Raw genomic sequence first — 16794 nt, forward strand, 5'->3', positions numbered from 1 at the left:
CTTCGAGTAAGTGTTCCTTTATTAGCATGTGTATCAATAAAAATTAAAATGTAAAAATCATTACTAGGAAAATGAAAAACAATTCAAGAGTTTAAATCTAATAAAATGCTATATAGGAATAAAATTTGAATAAAGCTAAACGTATTTTAATACTCATGCACTAAATATAATTGTTGAAAAAGAAATGTGAAAAAATAAATAAAAGTTGAATACATTGTTATATAACTTCTTTCTTTAATCATTAAAAATTAATGATCACTAAGTCCATTCTTAATAATAAAAGAAACCGTGGAGTTTTATTACAATCGATCTTTATAGAATGATAAGTTCATATTTGATATTTAAAAAAAAAATCAACTTTTTTCATATATTAGTTTTCTTACCACGGCTTCACATGTGTGATATTCAAATTTTAATTTTTCAGAAATTAAAATAAAATAATTTTTATTTATAGAGACCTCTTTTCATTAATTTTACATGCAAAAATTATTGTGCTACTGTCGTGACTCTCCTCGCAAAGAAATAATCGAAAACTCTTATTTAAATACTTGCTTATGTCAGTTTTGTATTCTAAAATAATTCAAATCCAATTTTGAAAAGGAAAATTACAAAATAGTTAGTCAAAGTATATTAGATGATTATAATTACCCCATAATTATCTTATCTTAGGCTTGATTCCACAGACTTTATATGTGTCTATATATCTGTAAAATTATAATAGAAATCTCCTTGATTATATTTCCAATATTAATATCATAATAGTGTAATAAATCCCTTGTATTCATAGAATTCAATACATCTAATAAGGAATGCATTTTCTCTTTCATTTAGTAATTAATAGCAATCTCTATTATATTATTTTTTAATTAATATTAAACCATACTACATGTACTTCAAGTTAAAATCATAATTGAACAGCCATTAATTATGCCGTGACTTGCATGCTCGGCACGTTAATTTGTTTATGCTTGTATTCTTTTGTTCTTCTTTTTTCGTAATTAGAAAAATGGAAACCAAAAACTCATTATTGTGTCAAGCGAGGAGTATTGTGGAATGGTTGATAAAATAAATCATCATCATATGCAGTATTTGACTTCAATATTAGTATAAATTAAATCATTGGGGTGAAATGAAAATAATAATATATACCACTAGGATCTAGCTATCCGACACGTCTCTACTGAATGAGACTTGAAAGTGGCATTGGAAGGGCTCATTAGAATAATGATTAATACATTAATTTCTGACCTCACAATCTAGAATTTGGAAGGAATCATTGGAATAATGGTGAATTAATTAATTATCATCTCTGATTTCAGTACGCCTATAAATCCAAGAAGCTGAGCAGCTTCACAGAAACACAGCAGTTAAGGAGGATGTCGGAGCAAGAGTTAATCGAAGAAGAAACAAAGGTGGAAAATAAGCTGAAAGGTCGAAAGATATCATGGGGAAACCTGCGTCGCGTCGACTCACTCAACCTGGAGGCTGGTAGAGTTTCCATGTCTCACAGCCACGGTGCCCACACCTCTAAGGTCATTTACTTGTGCTTTATAATATATGCCATTCAGAAATCCTCGTTAATTATTTAACCTCTGTTATATGCGTAAAAATGTGCAGACTGATTGGAAGAGGACGTTGAGTTTGGCATTTCAGAGCATTGGAATAGTATATGGAGATATAGGAACTTCTCCGCTTTACGTATATGCAAGCACTTTCACCGAGGGTATTAACCATGACGAAGACATTCTTGGGGTATTGTCCCTAATAATCTACACCATTGTGCTGGTGCCTATGCTTAAGTACGTCTTCATTGTTCTGCGGGCCAACGACAACGGTGATGGTAAGCTAACCGAAATCTCATTAATATAAGATCCCCAAATCATTGAAGTTAAATCTTGGCTGCTTAACCATATATATACAACTCTAAGTGTTTTCTGACATGATCTTTGTCATCTGTCTCTGTCAAAGTTTGTGATAAAACGACAGTATTCACTTTGGAACACTATATATTTAGTTCATTTCCTCATAGAATTAGCTGGGGTTTTTTCATGGAAATTAAGGAAATGTATGAATCTGAACTTTATTTATAGTATTTCCCGTCACCGGATATATTAAAGGAACGGAAAACGGAAGGCACCTAATTATGTGATGCATGCCATGTATATGTTATTTGTGTAGATTCCGATTAACGAATCAATGTACTAAGATGACATGTATGCATGACTTGATCATATAACAGTATATTTTTTATTATTTATTTGTCAAGTGCCGTTAGTTTATTGGCCTACTTGGTATTCTATTATGTTTTTCTCAAAAAGTCGTTCATACCGTCGAATAAAAACAAAAAATAAGGTGTTATTTGTTTATAAATGAGTGTACTATAGAAGATGTGTATAAATCAGTAAGTATACGCGTGTGTGTGTGGTGTATTCATGTAGACAAGTGCTATTTGTTTACTAGAGGCTTGCCTTGCTAATATTTTTTTTTGGCTGTCAGTTATTCATTAAAAACCTGACGATTTCAATAATTAATAAGTATCATGTTGATCAAATAGCTATAGAAGTAATATCGTAGGGGATTTAGGACTGGAGTATCTACCTTCAACGTTTTTTTAAGCAGAACTTCGTATACTTAACGGAGTTATGCAAATAAAATTTGATCACTATTATAATTTTTTTTTATTTTGGGTTTATTTAGTTTTTTTGTGCTTCAAAATAAACGGCTGTTTTTGAATATATAATCATGGAAGCGAGGGAATGGATGCTTTCATAATCTGTTCTTACACATGTTAATTTCTGTAAATTAATTGTCGTAGATTATTTATCAAATATTTTTTCTATCCAAAAAACTGTTTTACATGGCTAGCTAGGAAGTCCATTTACGTTTCGGTAAACCTAGTTATCATTCGATCACGAGTAGCTGTACCCTTTAACAGGTGGAACATTTGCACTCTATTCATTGATATGCCGATCTGCGAAGGTGAGCTTAATTCCAAATGACCAGCCAGAGGACCACCAGCTCTCCAACTACAGACTCGACACACCATCCAATCAGTTGAGGCGTGCTCACATGATCAAAGAGAAGATGGAAAGTAGTAAAACAATTAAAATCATACTTTTCCTAATCACCATCCTAGGAACTTCCATGGTTATTGGAGACGGTGTCCTCACTCCATGCATTTCAGGTTTTTCTGCAGCCAACTATGTTTTCAGCTTATCTGAGCATATTAGTAACTGTACTTCAGAGAAATACTGACTTGTAAGATTAACAAATTTTCTTTTGCAGTTCTTTCAGCTGTGAGTGGGATCAAGTCTCTTGGAAAAGGTACTATTATGCATAGCTCATAGAGAGAGGGAGAGCGAGAGAAAATATACATGATCTTCAAAACATGCAGAATTTAATTTTCTTCCATCACACGCTTTATAATTAACTTCACTAATACTACTGGTCTTAATTTTTTAGCATTTGGGTGATAATTATTATCAAGGACTACTTCTTTCAACAACGTTAAGCTTGTTTAATTATACGTGCAGATGCTGTTGTAGGCATTTCAATAGCAATCTTGATTGTTCTATTCTCTGTTCAAAGACTGGGCACCGATAAAGTGGGCTTTGCATTTGCTCCAGTTATCTTGTTGTGGTTTTCATTCATCACTGGAATCGGTCTTTATAATTTGTTCAAATATGAAATCGGTGTACTACGTGCTTTCAATCCAAAATACATGATTGATTACTTCAAAAGAAATGGTAAGCAAGGATGGATTTCACTTGGCGGAATAGTTCTCTGCATAACAGGTGAGTAAGAGTTTCGCAGATTGAGTCGTGTATTTTTAGACGGCATGTATACTTTTTGTCTCTAACTGATTAGGTGACAGGAACGGAAGCTATGTTTGCTGATCTGGGTCACTTCAACGTGCGAGCGATCCAAGTGAGTGTCTGTGCATTTCCAAATTTCTTTCACCTCTCGGTTTTAGCTATCCAAGAATGCTTAGAATGGTCCACAATTGTACATGAGAGGACACCAAGCAAGCACCCAAACTTACAATGATTAATTAATTGAATCACGGACCATGTCCTTGTGCTACAAACTCATGATTCATAGTCGGTGTTGCCTTAATCATGATTACCAGACTGTTTATATAATACTTGTGTGATGTATTCTACTTGTTAGACTCCACTATTTTGCCAATTTAAGGTTACAACCGCCTCCTCTTTTCTACTCCTATGCAGATTAGTTTTTCCAGCATCGTTTTTCCGGCACTAGTAGCTGCATATAGTGGGCAAGCCGCATACCTCACCAAATTCAAAGTTGACGTGTCTGATACCTTCTACAAGTCTATTCCAGGTATTTCCTGATGAGTAGGAAAAAACTACTGCAACCATGTCAAATTACTTCTTGGTGTAGCTAAAATACTTTATACATAACTACAGCACATACAAAACTTGCAGCATAAAACAACTGTCCTCTCTAGGATATTCGATGAAATTGGAATGGTACTAAGAAATATAAGCATCGACTTTATCGAGAAATGATCCGATTTTTCTTTATCATTTATCAGGAAAAAAAACATTAACTGATTTGAGTTGTTTATTTTAACTGGCATGCAGATCCATTGTATTGGCCGACATTTGTTATTGCTGTAGCTGCTGCAATTATTGCTAGCCAAGCCATGATATCAGGAGCGTTTGCAATCATCTCTCAATCCCTGAGTCTTGGTTGTTTTCCTAGAGTCAAAGTTGTTCACACTTCTGCAAAGTACGAGGGTCAAGTTTACATACCTGAGGTCAACTACTTGCTCATGGTTGCCTGCGTTGTCGTCTGTTTTGCATTCAAGACTACTGTAAAGATCGGCAATGCATATGGTAAGCTCCTAGGATCTTCAAACTTGAAAGCTCTATTTATTTTACTGAAGAATTTATTAATCTTAATTCTCGGGTTGAAGAATTCCTATATAACCAACAAAACTCATTGAAATTATCGACCCACTTTGTATAGGATTTACATTCACAGATGGGTTGGGAACAAATGACTATGAAATAAAGTATCATGAGGAAACACTTCAAGGTTGTGGTTAATGATGACTTGCCTCTCAGAATCAAGTACAATTGGTTCAGTAAAGTAACGATTGGGAACAAATAGACATTTCAAAATTGATTTGGTTCGCACAATCCAAAATTTATCTCTATCTTAAAGTAACGATAGTTCAAGGGAGAACTAATATTTGAATGCCGTATTGGTCTCTACCACTAGTGTAATTGCTGTGGTGAAATTCTCTGAATGCAGGAATTGCTGTGGTTGCTGTTATGGTAATCACAACTTGTTTGGTTACACTCATAATGTTAGTTATATGGAAGACAAGGATTTGGTGGATTGCTCTCTTCTTCTTCGGATTTGGTGCTATAGAGGCCGTGTATTTATCATCTGTCCTATACAAATTTAAACAAGGTGGGTACTTTCCACTGGCATTTTCACTTATCCTAATGATATCAATGGGGATATGGCATTATGTGCACAGAGAGAGGTACATCTATGAGCTTCAGAACAAGGTTTCTAGAGAATATGTCAGAGATCTGGCGGAAAGAACAGATATAAACCGGCTACCAGGAATAGGACTTCTGTACTCTGAGCTTGTGCAGGGCATTCCTCCAATATTCCCTCACTTCATTTCCAACATACCTTCCACACACTCGGTTATAGTGTTTGTTTCAATTAAGTCTATTCCAATAACTAAAGTGGCACTTGAGGAGCGGTTCTTGTTCCGACAAGTTGAGCCAAGAGAATACAGGATGTTCCGTTGTATCGTGAGGTATGGATATAAAGATTCCATTGAGGAGCCCCACGAATTTGAACGCCAGTTGGTTGAAAACTTGAAAGAATTCATCCGCCATGAACACTTCATTCGTGAAGGAGGCAACAACGAATCAGCACCAGAAGAAGATAACATCCAACATTCCACTCTACTAGCAGTGAAAGATGGAAAAACCAAAGGATATGCAGCTGTTCATGTTGAAGAATCGCCACAGCAGCCTAATCCACCCCTTATTTCTTCAGTTTCCATTCAATCAATCAATGCATCATCACGTTCCAATCAGTCAGTGAATGGGATTAAATCAGCAAATTCTTCTGGTGGAATGATACATGCCGCTGTCCCACAAGGTGCCGAAGAAGAGATGCAGTTTGTGCAGAAAGCAATGGAGAAAGGCGTGATTTATCTCATAGGAGAAGCCGAAGTGGTGGCAAAACCAGAATCATCCTGGTTCAAGAAACTAGTTGTTGATTATGGGTATAGTTTTCTAAGGAAAAACTTCAGACAAGGGCAGACAGTTCTGGCGATCCCTCGAACCAGACTTCTCAGGGTTGGAATGACATATGAAGTATGATATAATTAAGAAAATGCTGGTCTGCTTAATTATAGTTGCCCTGTTGTTTGCTGCCGTCTGCTTCTTAGCAAGACGAAGGATCTTGTACCTAAAAAGGAAAAGCAGTTCATGGCGGGTCTGCTAGGCGTTGGTTTGTTGTTGTACTGGTGTTCTTGATAAAAACATGTTGCGAATCTAAAGATATCTTAACAAACTCTTGACTTTTATTAGCAACAGTAGATTGTTAATAATAGGCATGGTGATTGGTACAGTTGAACTAGCTTACAGATGACGAAATTTTTTTTTAAAAAAGCTAGATTGGTGTCAGTGCCACACGCCGAAATTTATTTTAATGTGAAAAAAAGATTTTCATGTGTTGGTGGCATTTAATTTTTTAACTAATTATATTATTGTAAAAAAATATCCACATAAAAGACAATGAATAATATCATGAAGTATAAAAGTATTTCAATTTTCAAAAACATCTTAATTTAATGATTCATGTGATATCTCTTGTTTTTTTACTGAAAAATATATTTTTTTCATAAGAACCATAATTCATCAAACAAAAAGTAAAAAAAATTTAAAGAAGAGTGTTTGTGATAATTATAATAAATTAAAATTTATTTTTATATAATTTTCACAGCCACTAACATAAGAAAAAATGCATAGCAAGACCATAAAAAAAATAATTAACAAAATTATCGCTAACATCATAAAAAAGAAAAGGCGATAATATCATTGAAAAATTAATATTGAATTGATTGATATCTAATAAAATAAAATATCAAATATAATTTAATTTATTCAATTATAATTAATTTTGATAAAACAAATCATGAAGTGTTGTATAAAAAGAGTGTATGTTAATATTATAAGAAAAATATTATAATTTTATTTGATAATAAATTTAAAATGACATTTAATGAAATAATTTTTAAAAAATAACTTTAGTTGTTTTTTTTTATTTTTTAAAATAAAAACCTTCTTAAAAGAGCCCAGGACGAGTCAGCTATGCTTGCTAAGTTGCTAGTGTCCCAAATAAAAAGCAGGACAAAATGCATGTCCCTTTTTTTTTGTTAAGTTAGTCAAATAAAGCATCATGCGTCCAATTTCTTTTAAAACAACTAGACGAAGTGTCTTCTATGGTCTGATTTCAGCTATCCAAGGTTGCTGAAAATTCAAGCTTCCAACTGCAATGACCTTGAAAAACCATTTTTAAACTCATTTCCTACTTTAAAATATCTAAAAAAAAACATATAGAGACTTTAATAAACCTAGTATTAAATAACATTTAGGGGGTGTTTGTTTGATGGAAAGTGGTTTCCTGGAAACTACTTTCCAAACTTTTCAGTGTTTATTTGTCATTAGAAAAGTTGGTCGACGGAAAACATTTTTCAGTCAAAGAAAAATTTAAGTTAGTTTCCAAGAAAGTGTTTCCTTTTATTTTGGACGGAAAACACTTTCCGGAAGTTGTGAGAAATTTAGAAATGTCATATTATTTGCTGATTATATCAAATTTGATCCTCAAACTTTTGATTGCTATATATATTTTGTTTTAAATATTTTTTTCAATTTCATTTTTATATTAACTTTGGTCCTCATTTTTATAATTGCTATTTGCTTTTCCCTTATCATTTTTTAATTTAAATTTTTTATCTATCAAATTTGTTCCTCATTCTTTTGATTGTTACTTATTTTATTTGAAATAATTTATGAAATGGTAATTATTATTATTTTAATTTCTTCATCTTTTAGTTTTTTTATTTGTTAGATTTGATCTTTATTATTTTGTTTATTATTTATTTTATTTGTGATAATTTATGAAATTATATTTTTTTCAATTTCATTCTCTTTCAACTTTTTAATTTGTAAGATTTATTCCTCGTTATTTTAATAAACTTGAAAAAATTATAAGCTATTTTCCAGCTAATTTTTCATGACATAATCAAACACTAGAAAATGTTTTCTAACTTATTTTTCATTACACTACCAAACATTGAAAAATAATTCACTTTCCCATAATTCACTTTCCAAAAAGAAACAACTTTCCAGCAAACAAACGGAGTCTATTAGAAAATAAAAAATGAACCTGAATTTAAATAAATTATGAAATCTCAATCTACTCTTTGTAAAAAAAACCACTTTAAGATAACTCTCATCAATAGCATAAAACTCATTTACATTAAGAATTTTTGTTTTTTCACTATAATATGGCCTTAGCTGACAACTCTTTCTCCTTCATAGTTTTCTAACTAGTTTCTCTCTCTTTCCCAAATATAAGGACAAAATAATAAATAAAATAAAATTTTGGATTGAAAAAAAAAAAAACAGCAAACAACAGGGATCATTTTCAAAAATGAGATTTGCCAAATCCTTAAGGCAAAAATTGCCAAAAAGGCGCTAGACAAACAAATGCCTCAAACAAAATCATTCTTTGCCTCATCCTTATATGGTCCCCAATTTATATTTTTTTTCATAGTTATCGTAGGGAACATGGAGAAAAAGTACATGTGAAAAAGAGTAAAAATAGAAAGAAAAAAATTGCTGCCTAAATATTATTTTTACCCCACAACATAACATCCACTACCAGAAAATCGATAAATACAAACAGAAATATCAAGGGAATATTTTCGTTGGTAAATTGCCAATGGATTTTACCGACAGAAATATTCTCTCAGTATTTACCGAGGGAATTACAGTGGGGGAAAAAATTAAAATAAAGCAAAAAAAAATGATGACGTGCCATTTTTACCGACGGAATTTTACAGTAAAATCATTGGTAACACTATTCATCATGTTAATTACAAAGAGAATCACCGACGGAATATTTCGTCGGTATTTTACAGAGAGCTCTAGAACTATTCACTTTCCAATTGCACTGTTAATTACTGTTCTTTACAGAAAAAATCACTGACGGATTGAAAAGTCATCAGTGTTATTTGGCGGTTTTTTGAAAAATTTAAATTAAATATTACAGACGAAATCACCAACGGATTGAAAAGTCGTCTGTGATAGTTGGCAGTTTCTGAAAATTTTTGATTAAATTCAAAATTTAAATTAAATTTTACTGACGGAATCACCGATGGAATGATGAAAAATATTAATATTTAATTATCCGTCGATAAAACACCCCAATAAAAAGCCCTAATAAAAAGCCTAGAATCCGTAATTTCACAACAGATCCGTCTCCTTTCTTTTTCTTCTTCTTCTTCTTTTTCTTTTTCTTCTCTTCTCTCCTCAACTCCTTCTCTTCTCCTCTATGCTCAGGTATGTCTTCTTCTCCTTTCTTGTTTTTTTTTAATTAGTATACTTTATGAATTTGTTTTTTTTCTCTTATTAGCTTCACTTGCAACTACATTAAGGTAAAAAAAAAATATTTCTTCTTTTTTCGTGTTTTTTCACTATATTTGTTTTTTATTTTATTTTTAATTGTTTTTGTTCTTAATAATTGTATGAATGTTGTTGTAGGATTTTTTTTCATATGAGATCAATTTTTAGTTGATTTATTTATAGGATTTTTAAATTTTTTTCATATGAATTTTTTTAGTTGAATTTATTTTTTCGTGTTATTTATTTGTTGCAAATTTTTTTGAGTTGATTTTCTTCTTCTTTTTTCCAAGCATTTTGAGTATTATAGAGTGTTGATTAATATTAATTTAATTATTTTATAGTTTTGTAAAATACATATTTTTTTTAAATATTTTTAAATAATTACCGATGGAATTACATACGGTTTGTTTCCGAGGGAATTACCGACGGAATGAAATATCTTTTTTGCTCATTTTTTCCGTTAGTAAATCCATCAGTAATAATTTTTATTATTATCAACGAACTTACCGACTGACAAAAAAGTATCGACAAAAGATTCATCGACGGAGACTTTTCATCGGTGATTTCGTCGATAATTGTTTTACCAATGGAATGGTAGTGCAAATACCAACGGAAAATTCTATCGGTAAATCTAAAGATTGTGGTAGTGATCGAACAACACAACACAATAGTTACAATACAATACAACACAACATAATAATACAAAATAGGTCCATAATGATAATATTATACCAACTAACTTTAACCATTGAAACTATCTTAAAAGAAGAATAAAAAAAAACCTAGTTCAAGAAGGACACCAATTACATCCAAAAGTTGGAATTTAGTAAAACACTAACGTCTACAGACTGTTATTTTAGTCTATGAATATATTGAAAGAGCAGGTAGAAAAAAAATGATAATTATTTTAAACAGATGTCATTCTAATTAATAGTATAGTTTTTTAAATAAAAACTTATTACGACACGCAAAGGAAATTTCAATTAAAAAACAAAAAATCATAGTTTTATTCGACTATATATGATAAAAGAATAATTAATTTGAGAAAATTGTATAAAAATATAAATAAAATAGAAAAATTAATACTTTATTCTCATGGGATATTCACAAGTAATTTGTTTTAAAAAATTTTGTATGGTAGGTTCATATATAATTATTTATTAAGTAATTATTAATATTATCATAAAAAAACTTAAAACTCATAAATTTCATATAAGGTGATATGAAAATTCATAATGCACGAATGAGGGAGGTTAATCAGGTCCGTGAAATCTTAGGTGATTTTTTTATTTTATTTTTATCGAAGTAAAGCTTGTATAACCAACTTAATTTTTAATACCTTGGCATAGTTGAAAAGATAGAAGAAGGCAAATCATGAGAGAGAAAGAAAAGGAAATTAACAACTTGATGCATGAATCTGACAGTTCATGAAGTTTCCCATGGATTGAAGAATATCAACAAGTCAACACAAACACACAGAGATAGCTTATGACAGAACAGTTTCAATTCTCAACTCTGATGTCCTGTTGTCCAATGGCACGGGAGGTTTATTTTAAGACATAAGTGACTCTGACTTCGCTACACTACTATAATATTGCCAATTATTGCAATAATGCTTCATTTACTAATAATATATATATATATATATATATATATATATATATATATATATATATATATATATATATTGTCCCTGTTTTTGCAGTGGTAGAAAGTATGAAAAGTTGGCTTGTTAGATTTATAAGCTACAATGACGTCTTGAATTAGGAAATAATACTTTTTTTTTGGGGTTGATTTGCCGGGTCTTGACTTCTCAATTCAAATAATATATTGAATACACGCTGTTCTTCAGTTAGCATTACATATATACACTAATCACTGCAATAATTTGAGTTTTCTAATAATTGCTGCTCCAAAGTACATCCCTGTACGTTTCCAGCATTCACGAGCGATAACGACATCGACCCTTTGAAAAAATATAGTTTAGCGTTTTTATATAAAAAAATTATTTTTAATTATAGTTTAAAAAATTATATATTTAATTGAAATTATTATATGAATGATTTTTTCATGTAAAATAAATTAAAAGTAAATTTTAAAAAATAAAAAAAAATTATTTTATTTTTTATAAAATTAAAATTTAAAACATAATTATATACAAATTTCAGTCTAAAAAATAAAAATTATTTAACTAATCAAACAAATTTTCTCTTAATTTAATAAAAAAACTCTAATATCAGTCTTTCTCTTAACTTCTAAAAATTGAGAAATGATTACGTAATTAACACCTTTTCCTGACTCAATGTTACCGATCACTTTAGCAAATCCAGTAACTCCGTTAGCTGGATTTAATTTCTCTTCTTCTTAATAGCAGGGATTTAATTTTTTTTATTATTATTATTTTTATGATCTGAATCCGAGATTTTCTTATTCAACTTAAATCTTAATTGTTCAATTGTTCTATTATTAAAATTAAAAAAAGGTACTATATATATAAAGTACCTTTAACAAAATTCATCAAATTTACTTATTTTTTCATCACATTTCATCAAGAATATCCAATTAAATTGAATTATAAACAATATACTTCTCTCTGTATACAGTAAACTCTTCATATTCTGTTGATAATTTAGTTCAGTAGGGTTGAAATTGATGAAGTAAAACAAATTATAAAGATAGATTTGATGAATTTTTTTCGTAGGATCTGATTTGTCGAGTTAACATAAACATAAAGTATTAAAGCGGGTGAATTTGTCAACAGAAACCGCCTGAGTGGCTAGAATCAAGAAATTGGTGCATCATAAGACAATAGAAATCCAATTTAATGTGCTTAGATTTTCCCTCCCCATAAAATCTTATAGTATTGTTAAATTTCTCTAGCGAAGTTGTTGGGAGCTGAGTTATATCAGCATAAAGGACAAAACATCAGCTTCAAACCTACATTGTTTAAAGGAATGATGATATCAGGGTATCACAGCAATCCAGGAAAACAAACAGGCCGTTGGAAGCCTGATACCCTGATATCATCACAAATAATGCAGTTATAAATTAACAATGATGAACCAGTCATGGAAACGTAGGACATATCCAATCTATAATTCTACCAGGCCGTCGTTGGAAGCCTCATACTGAGATATATAAATATATTCCTCTGCAATTATTCTGATTTTTTCGTCTAAAAACTACAATAATATTGAACAATCAAATAATGGTATCAGGGAAACATCTCATACTTAATCATGCTCCTTTGAAAATATTTCGCCACTTGATTTTGGATATAATCATAAAAAAGAAATTGTTGAATTACATCAATGAACATGAGATTTCATGTATTTAGAAATGGGAAGCGTGAATAAGTGTGAGGCAATCGTGTGAAAAGTTACATATGTAATTCAATGGTGTCTATTATTATTTCAAAGTCTTTGCATGTAGATGCCCATTAAAACTGGCTAAAGTAGCGTTGTAGTATTTCTAGCCGACTCCTTTTCTGATACAAATCATAAAATTTGAACCCTGAGCCAAACCCTAAATTAAAGGTTAAAACCGTTTTGTTTCTTGGCCAAGACTAATTGTGGTAGCAGCGCAGCGATAGTCATGCGAGAAATGCTATTGAAAAGCTTGTGAGTTGTCCGGTTATGTTAGATCTCAGGACAAAGTTACAAGTTTTGGTGGCTGAAAAGCGTAGTTTACTGATTGCATTAGCAATGGCTTTATACAAGCCTGTTACAAAGAAAAAGGAAATTAACAGAAAAACAAACTCCACGTCTTCCACTCCTAAGAACGTGTACGTGAATATAAGACTAAATCAAATGGCAACTGATTGCCCTACAAACTAGGACATTATCAACAGAACAAGTAAACAACTAAGCAGTAAGTAAGTCTTGGAAATTCTAATACTTCAACATCCTCCCGTAAGCTGAACTGCACCAGTGCATTCAGTTTACTCAAGGCATTAGACACATGCCAAGCTTATCTCGCAGCTTCAGAAAGACCTCTAGTTTGAGAGGTTTAGTCATGATATCAGATACCTTCTCTTGTGTATTGCAGTACATTAATTCTACTACCCCGTCTCTTGTAAGTTCACGTAAGAAATGAAACCTCACGTCAATATGTTTACTTCGCCCATGCAACACTGGATTCCTTGAAAGTTTAATGGCAGAGCTATTGTCACAATAGATAGTGGTGCACATACCTTGAACGTGACCAAGTTTTTCAAGAATTCTTCTTAACCAGACCCCTTGACATGCACACGAAGCTGCTGCTATGAACTCTGCCTCCGTTGTAGATAAAGTCACCACTGGCTGCTTTCTTGAAGACCATGAAACAACCCATGTTCCTAGCATAAACACATACCCAGATGTACTTTTTTTATCATCAACGTCTCTTGCATAGTCACTATCTGCAAAAGCTATTAAGCTTCCATCACCACGTTTTCTGTAACCAATTCCAAACTCTATAGTGCCCTTTAAATATCTTAGTATTCTCTTGCCAGCTTGCAGGTGCATTTCGGTTGGTTTCTCCATGTATCTACTGATCAGCCCAACAACATACATGACATCAGGTCTTGTGGCTGTCAAATACCACAAGCTTCCAACCAATTTCTTGTACTCTGTAGCATCCACATTCATTGCACTGTCTTCATGCTTTGACAACTTACATCCTGGAACAATTGGATCTTTCACAGGATTACTCCTTTCCATGCCAAACCTTTCAAGCACCTCTTTAGCATACTTACTTTGACATATGAAAATCCCATCTGAATTTTGTACCACCTCGACACCCAAAAAACACTTCATTCTACCAAGATCAGACATATCGAACTCCTTCTTCATTGACTCCTTGAAATTCCTGAACATCTCCTCATCATTTCCTGTAAAAATAAGATCATCTACATAGAGACTCACGATCAACAACTTCCCTTTATCACAGGACTTTATAAATAATGTGTGTTCACAGAAACATTTTTCGAACCCTTCTTTGGCAAAGTATGCCTCAATTTTGTTGTACCAGGCGCAAGGAGCCTGCTTAAGCCCGTATAATGCCTTCTTTAGCCTATAAACCTTGTGCTCCTCTCCTGGCTTTTCATAACCTTGAGGTTGATCAATGAACACTGCCTCAGTTAATTCTCCATGCAAAAATGCGCTTTTGACGTCCAGCTGGAAAACACACCAACCTTTGTGAGCTGCAAGAGCTAAAATTGTTCGTTCTAATTGTATCCCACCTAGCCACCGGTGCAAATACTTCATTGTAATCAATCCCCTGTCTTTGAGAGTATCCCTTTGCTACAAGTCGGGCTTTATGCTTGTCCACATCTCCTCTTTCATTAAACTTTGTCTTAAACACCCATTTCACTCCAATTCTTTTAGCTCCAGCCGGTAATTCAGTTAATTCCCATGTCTCATTTTTGTTAATAGCTCCTATCTCCATATCCATTGCCTCTCTCCATTTCATGCTCTTGTATGCTTCCTCAAATGTGACTGGATCTTCAGCTGAAGTAAACATTACCAAATCGTGCCTCTCATCTTCATCAGATAAACCCTTACTGGTTACATAATCTTTCAACCATGCTGGCTGCCTTCGACTCCTTCCTTGATTTGGACTCAGTGGTGTTTCCTCAGATAACTCAGTTGGTGATGAGTTATCTGTTTCTTCATTTTGATCAGTCTGCTCATCTTCCAAACATTCTTCATCCTCGTTAACAGCAGCATCTTCATTATCACCTTCACATTCTAACACATCACGTTTCACCTCCTCTGCACTTCTACTCCATTTCCACTTCTCATCCTCAACGCACACTATATCTTTGTTGATCACTATCTTCTTTGAAATTGGATCATAAAGCATGTATGCTTTCGATTCCTCACTCATACCCAAAAGAACACATTTGACACTTTTATTATCCAGCTTCTTTCTTTGACTGCTAGGCACATGAACATGAGCCACGCATCCAAATACACGAAAATGATCAACACAAGGCTTTATTCCACTCCAAGCCTCTTCAGGAGTAACATCTTTGACAGCTAGAGTGGGACATCGATTCAGCACATAAACAGACCAATTAACAGCTTCTGGCCAGAACTTTTTTAGTACTTCTTTTCCTGATAGCATGCTACGTACCATGTTCATTATGGTACGATTCTTTCTTTCGGCAACTCCATTTTGTTGCGGGGTGTAAGCTGTGGTAAGTTGTTTGTTAACTCCATGCATGCTGCAGAAATTGTTGAATTCAAGTGAGGTGAACTCTCCACCTCTATCAGTTCTTAAACAGCAAATCTCATCTTCAATCTCCTTCTCCACAAATACTTTATACTTCTTAAACATAGCTAATGCTTCAGATTTTTCAGATAGAAAATATGCCCAAGTCTTTCTATTGTAATCATCAATGAAGGTGATTACATACCTTTTGCCATTGTTTGATTTCGGTAAGATAGGTCCACAAATATCTGCATGGACCAGTTGAAGCTGCTTAGATGCCCTCCACAAGCTTTTTTTTGGTATTGCTTCTTGATGTTGCTTCCCAATCATACAGTCATCACACACTTTTGATGAAGCCTTGAGCATTGGCAAACCTCTAACCATCTCCTTATAGTGCAAAGTTCTCAATCCCTTGAATTTTAAGTGTCCATACCGGCAGTGCCATAATTATGTGTTATCTTCAGATGTGATATGAAGACAGGTTGAAGTTGGAGAGATTATAGAAGCAAGTACAACAAACATTATGTTGGCTGACATCTGTGTTTGTATAATTAAACCTCTTCTAGGATGATAAATATTACACGTGCCATGCTGGATGAGAATAGATAAATTCTTTTCTTGAAGTTGACCAATGCTTAAGAGATTATTTCTAAACTCAGGTATAAAATAGACTTCGGTTATCACCTGAGTTAATCCATTTATATGAAGCTTGACATATCCTTTTCTCATAGCCATCATTCTTGAATTATCTCCAAGCTTTACCGATTGTCTGAACGTTTCATCAAGATCAAAAAACCAATCCTTGGTTCCACACATGTGGTTGCTGCAGCCTGAGTCGAGAAACCATACATTCTCCCTTGTTGATTGATTTTCCTCCACATACGCCATCAGAAGCATCTCTTCTTCT

At 32.6% G+C, this 16794-nt stretch overlaps 1 protein-coding gene across 1 annotated transcript; it reads left to right on the forward strand.

Moving 5' to 3' along the window:
- The first annotated feature begins 1335 nt into the window (after positions 1–1335).
- LOC7482833 (potassium transporter 5) lies at positions 1336–6630 on the forward strand. Its single transcript, XM_024600494.2, has 9 exons — positions 1336–1532; positions 1618–1840; positions 2936–3184; positions 3286–3324; positions 3534–3794; positions 3875–3927; positions 4230–4344; positions 4608–4862; positions 5284–6630. The coding sequence occupies exons 1-9, from the start codon at positions 1377–1379 to the stop codon at positions 6378–6380; spliced, it is 2448 nt and encodes an 815-aa protein (XP_024456262.2). The 5' UTR covers positions 1336–1376; the 3' UTR covers positions 6381–6630.
- The last annotated feature ends 10164 nt before the right edge of the window (positions 6631–16794 follow it).

The sequence above is a fragment of the Populus trichocarpa genome, chromosome 1, assembly GCF_000002775.5.
Source record: "Populus trichocarpa isolate Nisqually-1 chromosome 1, P.trichocarpa_v4.1, whole genome shotgun sequence".
In the NCBI taxonomy this organism is placed as follows: domain Eukaryota; kingdom Viridiplantae; phylum Streptophyta; class Magnoliopsida; order Malpighiales; family Salicaceae; genus Populus; species Populus trichocarpa.

Bases quoted from the DNA above. Each gene is read 5' to 3' on its own strand.
- LOC7482833 (XM_024600494.2), top strand. From the start codon at position 1,377: ATGTCGGAGCAAGAGTTAATCGAAGAAGAAACAAAGGTGGAAAATAAG. The intron at 1,533-1,617 runs GTCATTTACTTG...AAAAATGTGCAG, and splicing joins ACGGTGCCCACACCTCTAAG to ACTGATTGGAAGAGGACGTT. The intron at 3,928-4,229 runs GTGAGTGTCTGT...ACTCCTATGCAG, and splicing joins TCAACGTGCGAGCGATCCAA to ATTAGTTTTTCCAGCATCGT.